Raw genomic sequence first — 14,578 nt, forward strand, 5'->3', positions numbered from 1 at the left:
CTCACTATGTAGCTAGAGGGAAGCATTAAACTTCTTCTCCCTAGCGCTGGATTGCAGGGGTGTGCTCCAGCCTTGAACTCCCCCTCTCTAGCACTGGATTGCAGGGGTGTGCTCCAGCCTTGAACTCCCCCTCCCTAGCGCTGGATTGCAGGGATGTGCTGGTGCTTCCAGTCTGTGACCCTTGGCTTTCCCTATGCCTTTGAACTCACTCAGCTCTGTGCTTATTTCATACACATTATGAGAGATACGTGACTCCTACATTTTTCACGTCATTCCCTTCCTATGGTGACCTCTTTCTATCATGCTTCCCTAGCGCCACAGCCACCCTCATTTGCGATCCTCTGGCCATGCTCTTTTCTGCCTCCCGAGTGGCTGAGGCTCAGCTCTTTCTGGTCACGAGGGTTTGCACTTCCACTGGACGCATCTGCTTTAGACATGCAGGTTTTGCATGTCATCCGCTCAGTTCTCTGTATAGATTCCTCTGTCCACGCAGCTTGCTAGACATTATCTGTCTCATTCCAGCCTCTTCCAAGGGGATTCTGAGTCAGTCTCCAGCCCACACCCTTTTCTATTTCCCTCCCGACCCTTACGACGTCACGATTATCTTTTTCTTCCTGCTTTAAAGCAAAAATGATTCCCACTGAGGCAGGGATCTTCTATCTTATTCATCAACATGTATCTACGAATAGCAAACTAACACAGGCAACATATCTCCTGAGATATTACATTAGGCAGTCTAGACAGTTGCAGAAAGGGGAGAGTTGACCACAATAAGATTCATTGTTTCATGGAGTTGCATCTTCAGGATAAAGAATAAAATATATACAGAGATAGCCACAGCTCAGGGTCTGTCCTTAATCATTCTTTCAAAAATGACTTTTTTAAGATTTATTTACGTTTTATTTCATGTGAGTGTTTATTTGCATATGTGCCTGCGTATCATATGTGCAGTGCCCGAAGAGAACAGGAGAAGGCACTGGATCCCCTGGAAATGGAGATACAGATGGCTGTGAGCCACGTGTAGGTGCTGGGAACTGAACTCTTTGCAATGAGCAGCAAGCACTCTTAACCACTGAGCCATCTCCCCAGCCTGTTACAGTGCTTACAGAGTGGGTGGAGGATCTGACGGTAGGATGGCGAGTCTACTGGAGGTGGGTGTGCCTTGAGCAGACCTCATAACTCTTCTAAGGGGCTTTAACAACACTTGTCCCATTAGGCTTCCTGCAGTCAACAGCTTCCGGTTGAGTGTGTCTCCCATGCAAGTTATTCTGGAAAAAGTAACTTTTTGACATTTTTAGAAGAAAAAGAAATGTTCAGGGCATTCAAATATAATGTATTCAGCAGCACACTGAAGAAAGGAAACAGTCTAGATAGATTTCAAAGGGCCTCAAGTGCACGGCCACTCAAAAGAGCAACTGATTTCTGAGGAGACACCTGTCCATCTTGTTCTCCCTCAGTCCTGGACAGAGCACACACTGAGGCCTAGGCTTCTCTGCCAGCAGCTTCAACAGCACACAAACTTGTTGATTCAGGAGATGAAGCACCAAGGTTTAATCTACTTCCTTGTAGCTCATTCTCTGTCCTTGAAGGATGTATTAGAGATCACCAAGGAAGGGCCGAGGAGATGTACAGAGGGCAGGATACTGGCCACACGAGTGTGAGGACCAGAGTTTTAATCCCCAGCACCCACGTAAAGGACGATGGGGCATCCTCACTGCAAACTTATTTTCAAGGCAGCCACAGGAGATTCTCAGAGACAGCTTGTTAACTAGCGGAGCCAACTCTGCAAGCTCTGGATTCAAGTAAGAGACAGACTGGATCTGTAAGGTGGAGAGTGACTGGACACCTGATGCCAACGTCTGGCTTCTGCATACATGCATACATTCATGTGTTCACATGCATGTGTATATGTATATGCACACACAACACATATGCACGTGCATACATGCATGCATGAATGCCACTCATATTTACACATACAAAAAAACTTGCCAAAGAACTAAAAAGGCAATAGGTTAGTTTCCAGCATGCACTCCTCAAGGCAGCTTATGCATATGGAGGTTCTAATGAAGTAAAGGGACCCAGATTTTGAAGTTGTTTCATGTTTGCAAAGAAAGTCAAGTTTGTCATGTGTTCAGCTCCGAGGATCTGGTTGTAACCACATACAGACAGATTTAACTGGAAAAAATGCAGTTTCAATGTGCAATTAGCAGATAGCAAATGCTCCATATTTATCTGCAGGGTGGGTTTGGGCTGTTGCTACTTTAACAATTTCGAGACATAGTTGATAGAGTTGAGACCCACTTGACATGGGGTAAGAGCCAGGAGGGGGAAGACGAGAAAACTGAGCGCTAGTTATTAGAGAGGAATCTAGTTAGGGGAAGCCGGAGAAACTAGAAGGGGGTGACCAAAGGCAGGGGGAGAAGGGATGGGAAAGAAGAACGGACTGAAAAATTAAGATGTACAACCAGTAAGGTTTATGAAGAAAGACATATTACGCATGAAAAAGATGGGAGCTTAGGAACAGCGGGTATGGGACTGAGGTGATGGGCATTGGTGGTACCCAAGAGAACAGGAAGATGGGCGAGGCAGGGCAAGGGGTGGGGCGAGAGAGAACTGAGCATTGCAGATGCTCAGTAGAGTGGATGCACAGACCTTCTGCCCATGGTGCATCCCAGTGAAGGCTTAGCCTTGGGCAGCTCCCCATCTTTATAAGAGGGTAGAGCCAGCAATCAGGGTCCAGAGCTATGTGAATCGAGTACAGGAAGGGGAGCATCAGTAGACCGGGTGTGGGAAAGGAATCAGATGAGCCCAAGGCGGACTGCATCTCCTTTGCCTTTTCTTTTTCCCAGTATTGATGCTCCAGGAAAGGTGGGCTAGGGTTTTACATGATTTCACCCTAAAATGAATTGATCTCACTGGGCCGGCAGGCGTTCTGAGAAAACAGGGTAATAACATGACCTGGGCTCCTCCCAATACTTGACGAAGAACCACAGTTTCTGATGAGGATGACACTGTAGAGAAGTGTGTCCAGTTTTCCCCGAGGCCATGCTGTGCATCAGCACTTTATGCTTAGATGTGAAAAAGGAGAAGAGGGAAGGAACACAGGCTTCTTTAAATTTTCCCACATGCATTCATCACTCTCAAATCTCAGACCTTCACTTTGTAACTGATCTACTGTACAAGAGGCATTTCATAATCAACTGATCTTGAGCTAGTAATTTAAAAGTTTACTTTTTATTATTTTAATTATGAATGCCCCCTCTTTCTCTCTCTGAGTGTGTGTGTGCATGCGTGTGTGTGTGTACATATGCACATGTGCAGGTGATTTGGAGGCCAGAGATATCACATCCCCTGGAGCTGGAGTTACAAACGATTGTGAGCTGTCTCATGTGTGTGCTAGGAACTGAACCCCAGCCCTTTGGAAGAGTACAACCTGCTCTTAATCACTAAGCCATCTCTGCAGCTGGAGTTAGGGAATTAAAAGGGTAAGTTTGTCTCTACGTTGTAACAGTGAACCAGTGTTTAATGTCATTGATGACTGGTCCTTCTGTATCCCCAAGCTAAACATCAGGACTGTATTGATTCTCTGCACAGGTTACCCATGAATGCACACACATAGCCAGAGAGTGGATATATAGCTATGCTGCTTCCCAGAGGAAAACCTTATTTCTGGTGAGGGAATATCGCATAATGTTAAAAAAATTGAGGACAGTTCTTACAGCACATTCCCCTGTATCATTTAAAGTTACAGTTTCCAAGGCATAAGACCTAGACCCTTTAAAAACTGTATAAGGGGAAGTGGGAAAATAGATACATCTAAAAAGTAACTTAGGAAGACGGGTTTGGTGAATAAACTGACACCAGAGACCCCCTACTTTCCTAGGCTTGAGTTTTAGCCAAAACTGGTTGGTAACACCTTTAGATATCACACATTATCATCCGGGTATCATTTGATGGTTTCCCTTTCCAAAAAATCCACTGCTGCTTTCTCCCTTTCATAGGAACACCAAGCTCTCTGACATGAAGCATTCTTTATATAGAGAACATCATTAGTGAACTCCTAGAGAGGAGCCATATGCCCCATATGTGGAATTTTCCATTTTATTCCCCATTTACTGGTAGGAAGTTCAGGTTTAATATTCCAAGGTACCATAATCCTTTCAGTAGAAAAGTAATGAACAAGTGGTTTGGGAGTCTATCATGGCAACAGAGACGACGATTCTCTTTACACACTTATATATGTGCGTTTTGGTTTCTCCATATGTAAAACAGGCCGGTGATGATAATAAAGATTAACGAATAGTAGGTCCCTACCACAGGCTACTGAGCATATTTTCCTCCATGAAGTAAATGATATCACCTACCCCAGGCCCCAACCCACAGAGGCTCATTGTAGTCACGGGGTTGGTAACTCCAGATTTTTTCTCTGTGTATAGTTATTTATCACTAGAAATGAGTGTAGTCATTTCTAATCACTTTTACACACAAAGTGGCTTCCACAGCTCTGCAGCATCCTTGTATGAACAGATCACCTCATCCCACAGTGTGATTTTATTTAGCAACTCTCTGTCTCAATAATATTCAAATTTCTCTCAACATTTTGGATTAAGCAATCGGATGCTTGCACAGGCTTCCTGACACACAGGTCCCTTTCTGTGAGTGTGGATGAGTTTCAGGCGTAAATAAAAAAAACTTAACTATGGTGTTAAAGAATTAAGACTTTGAATGTAACAGACAATACCAATTTGTCTTCTAAAGAGGCAGGATCTCTCTGTGCATTTCTTCAAACAGCCTGGTGGAATATCTTATTGTACGTGTGCGTGCGTGCATGTGTGTGTGTGTGTGTGTGTGTGCACACGTCACATGTATTTGTTAAAAATCTTTGTTCCTTGGGCTCTACCACAGCCTATCTGCACCATGAAATCCTTCTTCATGTCTGTGATAGGTTTTAATCTCTCCCTCAGATTATATTTTTGCATACACACCTGGTAATTACATTACTATCTTTCTTACTTGGTTTTAATTTTTTGAAGGCAGAGACTGTTCTTGTCAGTTTCATCAGCACTGTGGTCGTTGCTTATTCGCTGTTACAAGGTTTAATACTTAAGATTTTGAGGAGCTTCGTGCCCAAGCATGCATTCCCCCCTCCCACAAAAAAGCAAATCTCAAGGATTTAAAGAACTACAAGTAATTTACCGTGACTGGTAGTATATGGTTTACTCAAGCCTGTGGGAGGACAAGACATGGGATATTATTTTTATTTTATCCTGTCAATTTTATTCCTTGTGCCTCGTTTGCTACAAAAGAGCTTATAGAGCTAATTGAAATAGCACATACACACCTTTTGTCTGAACCACAGATCTGTCCTGGTTCCTTGAGGCGCAGCCTGTAGGGTCTGACCTGTAGAAGGCTCACTGGGAGTGCACCCTTCAGGTGTGCAGGCTGTAAGGGTGAAGCTGCAGTTGGTGTACCGCTGGAGACCTGGGAAGAGCCAAGAGAAAAGAAAACACAGCCTAAGAGGGTTATTCATTAACCATTATCACTGGAAGTTACACGCAGAGCTGTGGGTGTGCTCTGCAAGGCAGGGACCCACAGCCTCACACAGGCCAGGCAGGGACCCACAGCCTCACACAGGCCAGGCAGGGACCCACAGCCTCACACAGGCCAGGCAAGGCAATCATCTTGGCTTTCTGAAGGTATAAACTTCCTGACCAGTTATACTGATCAAAAGTTCCTGACTGCTTAGCCATGGGAGATACTTCAAAATTCAGGGTTAATGAATGCATCCCTCCCAGATCCCCTCCCCACAAGATGCCATTTAAAACTGTCCCATTTTTTGCACCAGAACATTCCACATTCCCAATAGCCTGTTTCATCTTCAAGAGCACCAGGGTTCCTCATTGTTTTGTTTGAAAGCCCTTCCTTATATCGCGGTGAGACATTCCTGCCACTTCCACCCTTGGGGACCCTTAGAACCCATCTAATTTCCTTTGTACACTGCTTGTCCTTTAAATATTTGTAGACAGTTACCAAATCCCCCCAAGTTTTCCCTTCCCTAGACTAAACCACCCCAGCTCCTCTGACAGCCCCTCGTACAAAACCCTTGAAGGGAGGTGAGACACATCACTGTCCAGCCTCAAGCCATATCCACCTCTTATTAATACCAGCTAGCACTTTCTGAAAAACAGAACAAAACAACCAAAGGTGCTTTTTCCACCAGGTGGATTCTCGGGGCAGCACGGTTCGCTCCTGCCGGGCGCATGGCTTTTGTGTTCACACAGATGGAGGCTATCTCAATGAGGGCAAAGCGCCTATTTACTCCCTCTGCATTTGTAGGAGAGTACGGCTCAGTAATTCCCCCCGGTAAGGCCTCAGAGGGAACAAAGAATGACTTGATCTATTTATGACAGAAGTTGTCCGTGGTTATATGTCACTGCTCTGTGGCTGATGACCTTGGCCAAGTTACCTGGCTTCTCTTTGCCTTGGTCTACTGGTCTGTAAAATGGGGAATCACTATAGCATGTAGCTTATATGAGAAGACGAAATGGGATGGCAGGTAGTGTTTTATATCAGCAGCAGTAACGGTAAGGCTCTGCAGCGCCCAACAAGAAGAATATTGAGGCTTACAAGGTCTTTCTTCAATTCTTGAGAAAAAAATGAAACAATACCAAGGTGTTCTTTAAAAAAGAAATAGCTTAAAAGACTAGTGCTCTGCCAACAATCAGATCATTGGGCTAATTTACAGCATCCACTCTGTGGTTATTATGTGTGTTTCCCACAAACATCCGGCTGCATTTTTACGCAATTTATACTTGGTGGTATGATTCTTCCTCCAGACTTGTTCCCGCGTTATCCGGTCACTTCATGGGGATTTTCACTACTCTAAATAACACACCAGCCCCTTTTATCTCCCAAACAGTTCTCTCCTTGTACAGCGTTCTGTATCTCCGATGCACTAGGCATCTTTTTCTTACCATTCTTGTTATGGCCCAGTTGCCAAGAGAGGCATTGCCTATCAGTGTACCCTGCCAACCGCGATGGCGATGGCACACAGTAGGTGCTTGCGAGATGAATGGAGGAGTCAGCCCTTGGATCCTTTCAGGGCTGGGGTGACGGTCTGGGTTCTCTGAGGAAGCAGTGGCCCGAGACAGCTGTGGCTGCTTGTCATCCACCCTCAGGGCCTTTTGTGCCTCCTCATGGACTTAGTGATAAGATGCAGGTGCTTATTCGATTATAATCTCCCATTTGCTTGCTAGGCAGGATTTACATAATTTTGATATTTACGCCTGATTTTTAGATGAGGAATATGACTAAAGATCTAAGGCATCCCCAAGTCATATAGCTTTGATAAAAGCTTACAGGAAAATGCTAAGCTAATAAAGCATAAGAACCCAGAGAAGGTGGAAGGGGACACCCAAGAAGGAAAGCCAGAGGTCGCAGTGGCAAGCAGGCTCAGCCTTGCAGTGTGAGCATGTCCCTTCCACCCCCGAACACCATTTTTGCGGCACCACTTTCTTTCTCCGAGAGGGGGCACGTTCTCTGCAAACAGGGACGGCATCTTTGAATGGTTTCTGGCCTCCCCTCTTCCTGGGAGCCCATTTTATGAGTGCAGCGTTATTGTACATTACTTTAGAGGATAGCTCCAAGGACAAACATGGCCAGGGTAAGGGCTCTGAGATGTGATGTTGGTGCCACAAGTACGATCCCACCAAACAGGTCCTCTCCCACGGTTCCACAAGCCTCTCTGCCCACAGCGTCTGCCTTGCTCTTCTGTGGTTTGTTAAGTAGTAATGATGTCAGTGACGTAATTTGTGAGCAGTTCAGTTTTCTGTGGTTTTTGTTGTTGTTCTTTTAGATGCAAGTATGGAGGGAAAAAGATGGAACACGCAGGGCTGGAGGGAAGGATCGGAAGTTCAGAGCACCGCCGCTCTTCTAGTTTGAGTTCTAGCACCCACAGTAAACGGCACACAACTGCCTGTAACTCCAGCTTCCAAGGGGGACCTGATATCTCTGGCCTCACTGGGCACCTCCATGTACAAACACATACAGATACACATAATTGAAAAATAAATTAAATCTTTTTAAAAAAGTAAAGAGTTGTTGGTAGGCGGTTTATCTTTCAAGAGTGCTTTTCCAGAAAAATCTCAAAAGAAAAAAAAAAAAAGAAAAATGATAGCCCCAAGTTTCTTTGCCCTCTTGTCTTCTGGCTCTTCTGGTTTCAGATGAACAGCGGGGGCTAAAGACGATTTTAGGATGCATATTAGAAGAGAAAACACATCAGAGGGGTATGGCAAATTTGATGAGATGAATAGGATATTTGTAACACAGAAGTTAGGTTAGAAAAGTCTGGGCTGGAGAGATGGCTCAGAGGTTAAGAGCACTGACTGCTCTTCCAAGGGTCCTGAGTTCAATTCCCAGCAGCCACATGGTGGCTCACAATCATCTGTAATGAGATTTGGTGCCCTCTTCTGGCCTGCAGGATTACATGCAAGCAGAACACTGTATACATAATGAACAACTAAATCTTTAAAAAAAAAGAAAATCCATGTCTATGGAAAAGAAACTCATTTCTTTCTGATACAGCAAAATAGCCCCATGAAACAATTGCTATTAATAAAAGATTCTGGGAAAACTGAGGTATTTGGAATATTGAAACTTGACTCCAATATCTTACCCTGGAGATGAATCAATTCTAAACAGACTGTTTTAGTTGGCTTTCTGTTGCCGAGATGTGACCAAAAGTTACGGAGGGGAGAAAGGGTTTTATTACATCTTACAGGTTAGAGTGTGCCATCAAAAGAAGCCTGGGAAGGAGCTCAAGCAGGAGCCTGGATGCCGGCACTGAAGCAGAGACCATGGAGGAGGCTGCCGGCACTGAAGCAGAGACCATGGAGGAGGCTGCCGGCACTGAAGCAGAGACCATGGAGGAGGCTGCCGGCACTGAAGCAGAGACCATGGAGGAGGCTGCCGGCACTGAAGCAGAGACCATGGAGGAGGCTGCCGGCACTGAAGCAGAGACCATGGAGGAGGCTGCCGGCACTGAAGCAGAGACCATGGAGGAGGCTGCCGGCACTGAAGCAGAGACCATGGAGGAGGCTGCCGGCACTGAAGCAGAGACCATGGAGGAGGCTGCCGGCACTGAAGCAGAGACCATGGAGGAGGCTGCCGGCACTGAAGCAGAGACCATGGAGGAGGCTGTTTTCTTGCTGGCTCTCTGGAGCGCACTCAGCTCCCTTTCTTACACAGCCCAGGTGCAACCTGCCCAGAATAGGTTCCGCCCACAGAAATCTGAGCCTTCCAGTACTTCCATCAATCGGCAATCAAGGACAACTCCAGAGACAAGCCAATCTGATGGAGGCAATTCCTCAATAGTGGGTCTCTCCTCCTGGGTATGTCTAAGCTTGTGTCCAGTTCACAAAATCTATGATATGGATTAAAGACATGAAAAGTGAGACCCAGAACTCAGAAGCTCCTAGAAGAAGTCACAAGGGAGAAGGTTCAGCATGCTGCTGTAGATGATGACGTTGTGGCTATAACCCCAAAGCACCGGAGACAAAAGGGACCGTAGGCAGACAGGGCCTCATGCCTCCTTAGACAGAAAAGCTTCAGCACAGTACAGAAAATAAACAAGACCACGGAGGGACAGCTTGGGATGGGAGAAGACACCTGCTAACCCTTCATCTCACGAGGGCTCACTACTCAGAATGTATGAGGAGCTAGAAATTAACAATGAAAACTATGCAGTCCAATTAAACGGGGCCAATGATCTAAGTGGAAACGATTCCAAAAATGAGCAAGTGGTCTACTGGAAAGAGACTCAGCATCATTAGCCACCATGGAAACACAAATCAAACACAAATAAGAGCAGTCAGAGGACAATGCTCTAGTCATTGTAAAAAATGAGAAGATAGAAAACACTGGTGAGACACAGAGACAAAATGAACTCCAAACACCGATGTTAGGAACATACATAGTTTCCCCCACTATGGAGAAAACAGACGGATTAACCATACGATCCAATTATCCCAGTATTAGATATACACCCCCATCCCACTATCCCCACCATGGAAAAGGGGGATAAATCCAGTGTGTGGAAGTTCAGTCTGTGCTGGGACATTTATTGCAGTCTTTAAAGTGATCAAGACTTATCAATTTATGTGCCCACCAGTGAGCAAATGGATAAAGAAAATGTGTTTATCTAAAACAATGGAATGTTACTCACCCATGAAGAAGAATAAAACCCCTGGTATTTGAAACCAAAATAGATGGAACTAGAACGCATTGTGTTATTTGAAGTAAGTCAGATATAGGAACACTCCATGTTCCCTTTTGTAAATGTAGAGAATGAAACCAGTTTTCTTGACTGTAAAATATTAGTTGAATTTGAGATGTAGTGGGAGTGGATGACAGAGGACAGATGTCATCAGTGCACACTACAGGCAAGGACTGAAATATTATAGTAAGCATCATTATTATCTATTTATTATATAAATAATTACATATTAAAATAAAACAAAATAACAGTACTAAGATTTGGCACATATACTAAGAGTCTTGTGATATTTGTAGGTTTTCAAGGTTTATTATTATTATTATTATTATTATTATTATTTTGATCTTTTGAGATAGGGCTTATCTGGATAGCCCTGGCTGTCCTGGTACTCATTTTGTAGACCAGGGTGGTCTTGAACTCACAGAGATTCATCTGCCTCTGACTCCTGAGTCCTCACATTAAAGGCATCCACTGCCATGCCCAGCTTCAAGGTTTAAGCAAAGTCACTGAACCATTTGCAGACAGAAATGTCCAAGGTGAATGAAAGACTGATGGACCAGAAAAGGTGGGATGGAGGTCAGAGCCCTGGGAGAAGCCACAGAGGGTGGTGGTATCTAATTCCTGGACAGTTTGTCCCCAGTAACTTTAAAGGGTTGTGTGAGCTAAATGGAAGAAACACATAGGCTTGTGCCCACCGATGCTGCCAGGACCCCATACAACTTCACAGGGCTCGTTCTATACTCTTCTTACAGAAAAGCTCTGGTTTTCCTTATACACAACAGTTTTTTGCATCATCAGGAGCTATGCCTTGCTTTGAGTTGACCCCACGTGAACTAAGAAGTAAGCAGACAGAAGAACTAGCCAGGCACAGAGCTCCACATTGTTCTTCCACTTTTGCAGCTCAGAATTGAGTGTGTGCCATCAGGCGAGTCAATAAAGAGTCAGATTGTGGGAGACAGCGTCTGTGCTGGCTGCTGGGACTTCCCTTCTCCATAGATGGAGGCTGGAAAGAGAGCTGAGTTCAGAAATAGAGACCTTCAGCCTCCTGAAAATGTCATCTGGTAGCCTGGGATGAGTCATGCCTAAAGGCAGCATGAAAGTCTCACTTTCATGAGCCAGTAAATGTAGGCTTTTCCAGTGTGTTTGCTTGAGAGACTGCAGCAAACTACTGGTTTTAAAATGACCGATGTTACTTATCTATGCACAGGGACATGTTGTAAGAGAGACCACATCCATTACACATGGGCGCTGTAGCAGAACTTACTCCCTCCTCCCATGCGATTTGCCTTTATGCAAGAAAGATCCAGGATTATGGAGGAGAGATTTAGCAACATGGATAACCTATTAAGTGTATGACGAGTTTTACCCTGAATATCCCCCATGAAGGAGTTGTTATTCTTACTTCATAGACAGCAAAGCTGAAGCTCAAAGCATAGAGTGAGGAGCTGGTCGGATCGATCATAGCCGGAGTTAGCCCAAGCTCCATTACCATGTACTAAGTTTCCACGTCATGGAAAGACCACAGCTGGAGGAACTCAAGTCCACCAGGAATGGTCTCTTCCCTTGATGATTAAACACCAAAGTCAGGAAGATGGCAGAAAACATCGCAACAGCTCCTTTAGGAAGGAATAGTATTTAGCCAATATCTCTAGGTTGTATGCATTTCAGCTGCTTTTAAAATGAAAGAAATATGTTCAATGTACGGGGTTCAAACAGAGGAGAAGTAAAAGAACTCACGGCTCTTTCCAGTGGTTTCGCCACTTTTACTTCTCTTTTGACTGACTTTTGCACCAGACATCAACTTTAGAGGGATATCAATTATAATGAAGGGAAACGCTATGACCAGTGCCAGCGGAAGCAGGGGAAGGTGCTTACCACTGGGCCTAATGACCAGAGTTTGATTTCCAGGGTCCACAGTCAAAGGGGGAGAGCTAGCTTCTAAGGGGTGTCCTTTGCTTCTCGTATACACAGTAAGCCATGGGTATGCCCACAGGCATGCACACACATAAATACATGCAATAAAAATTGTAAGCGACATCACTAAAATACTAGTGTTTCTAAAGCATCCTCCTTCCTGTGGTCCCCATGGGTGTCAGTACAGGCAGGGCCCTGTAATGCCCACTACTATCCATCCACTCATTTGATGCACTAACCACAGGGAGGTGGAGGGAGCGGTCGGTATAGGATCACAGACATCAGAAAGGATGAGGCTAACGTTGTACCTGGACAGCTGTATTGGAAAAGGTCGACTGAAGCAATTGAGCCAAACACCCTAGCCCTACAAGGAGACCGATGACTTAGGCAGCTCAAATCCCCGAGGAAAGCTCCAGTGATACAAAACACTCACGTGGGGGCATATAACTCCATCTTTTCTTTCGGAGTGGTATCACAAGGCGTGTGCACAGGCAGGAGAGCATGACTGTTAGAAGCCCGGAGACTCCAGGTAGACCATTGGGTTTTGACAGTTATTAGCCTATTAGCCATGACCAGAGATGAGGTATCTGTAGGTGCCTCAGTGTCCTGACCTGAAGCTGCAGTTGTGATTGGTTAACCACTAAGTCTAGGCACAGATGAATCAAAGGGAGATACCACCTACACACGTCATCCTTAATAAGTTTTAGATTTTGTATTTTTTGTTCAATGAAGAGGGCTGCTTTAAATAGCCTGCAATGAAGCATAAGCTTCCACTGGGCATGGGTGATTTACATGTACCCGGTGACCTTTCCTATCAATGACTCAGTGGAACTCAATAAAATCTACACATTTCAGTAGGATTTGCTGTCATGTTAAGGGGGCCCCCACTGGTAGCCCTCGCACTGAGATGTATCTGTGAAATATTAGCAACAGGCAGTGAAAAGGGCACACCAATTGAAAAGTGCTCGTGAATTGATCAGGGTGAGAAGAGGGAAATAAAGAGACGTCTCGAAGGGACCATTCTGACTGTAACTTAATCCTGAAGTCGAAGGGAAGAGGGAGAAAAGAAAACATCACTCAAGTAGCCAGTATTGAATGAGAAGAGTAAGAAATAGCATCGCAGAGCAGAGAAAGGCAGGCGCAGGCAGACAAAGCGGGCCTTTAGCAGCTCAGAATAGCAAAGATGACTGGAGCGAGTAATCCCGTGAATTTCCCTACAGGGAATCATGTTCTCTTTGAGAGGAAAGGGGCATCATATAACCAAACTCATTATAATCACACTTCCAGCTAACATTACTTTCAAGAGTAATATGCGTCAAAAAGGGACTGAAAGAAAAAAAAACACTGATGGTTCATAAAAATATGATTTGGCAAAGAAAACCCGTGTCGATGTCAGTTACACTTGTGATACACTCTAGAAGGAACAGCTGGCTCCTGGTTCTTAATCTCCAGATACATCGCCAGGCAATGGCACTTTGTTCATTATGTCTTCAGAGAGAAGCCTCTACTCTAAAGCATCCAGCCAATGATGCTGTAATGGCATGAGTTATTTTCTAAGGGATTTCCAAATAGCCTTATGTGCAGTGCCATTCCAGAGGTTCATCCATGGTGACCAGATGAGTTAGGAGGAGTTCTGGCATAGTAGACTCCAGATAACAATGATGTGAACACATTAAAAACAACAACAACAGCTTAGTCCGGCATGGTGGCTCACACCTTTGATCCCAGCACCCAGGAGGTAGAGGCAGGCGGATCTCTGTGAGTCTGAGGCCAGCCTGGTCTACGTAACCAGCTCCTGCCTAGCCAGAGCCACACTGTCTCAAAACTAAAGCCGAAAACCAAACCAACAACAAAAAAAGAAAATAAAAAACAAACAAACATAAAATCTTGAATCATTTGGAAGGTTCACACCACACTGAAGCAGACAGGAAGTGGCATTTACTTTGTCAAAAACATTGTGTAAAATACACACACACACACACACACACATATAGTTGGAAGATTACAGTGTGTAGAGTCGGTTTATGTTTTCTGGTACTACGGACTGCCCAACCCCCTTCTAGCACACTGCTGATGACTGTGTTACTCAGCTATAGCTCCAGGTGTCTGTCTGTATACATTGAAACAGGATATTAGGTTTTTATATGTGCAGGCACAAAAAACATGGACAACACAGAGAGTAAGTGTTATCCAGAGCCACCGAGACAAAACATGATGATTGCTCAGGCAGTGGGCTTCTTAATACCTGGGAGAAGTGTTGTATTCCTTAGAAATCAACATCTGGACAGTTCTTGACTGTGAGCCTTTTGGCTTTAATACTACAGACACTAGCAGACTTAACAGGGAGAACGAATGGTTGATGTTTCACTATTATCGTGGCTTTAAAGT

General features: G+C 44.7%; 1 protein-coding gene across 1 annotated transcript in view; it reads right to left on the reverse strand.

The window, feature by feature from the left end:
* Ush2a (usherin) overlaps positions 1–14,578 on the reverse strand; it is a 644,634-nt gene that overhangs the window by 112,706 nt on the left and 517,350 nt on the right. Inside the window, 1 exon segment of the mRNA XM_040738771.1 lies at positions 5,379–5,484. Within this exon segment, the coding sequence (XP_040594705.1) occupies positions 5,379–5,484 (106 nt within the window).

Source organism: Mesocricetus auratus, unplaced genomic scaffold, assembly GCF_017639785.1.
Source record: "Mesocricetus auratus isolate SY011 unplaced genomic scaffold, BCM_Maur_2.0 Super-Scaffold_100676, whole genome shotgun sequence".
Classification (NCBI taxonomy): Eukaryota; Metazoa; Chordata; class Mammalia; order Rodentia; family Cricetidae; genus Mesocricetus; species Mesocricetus auratus.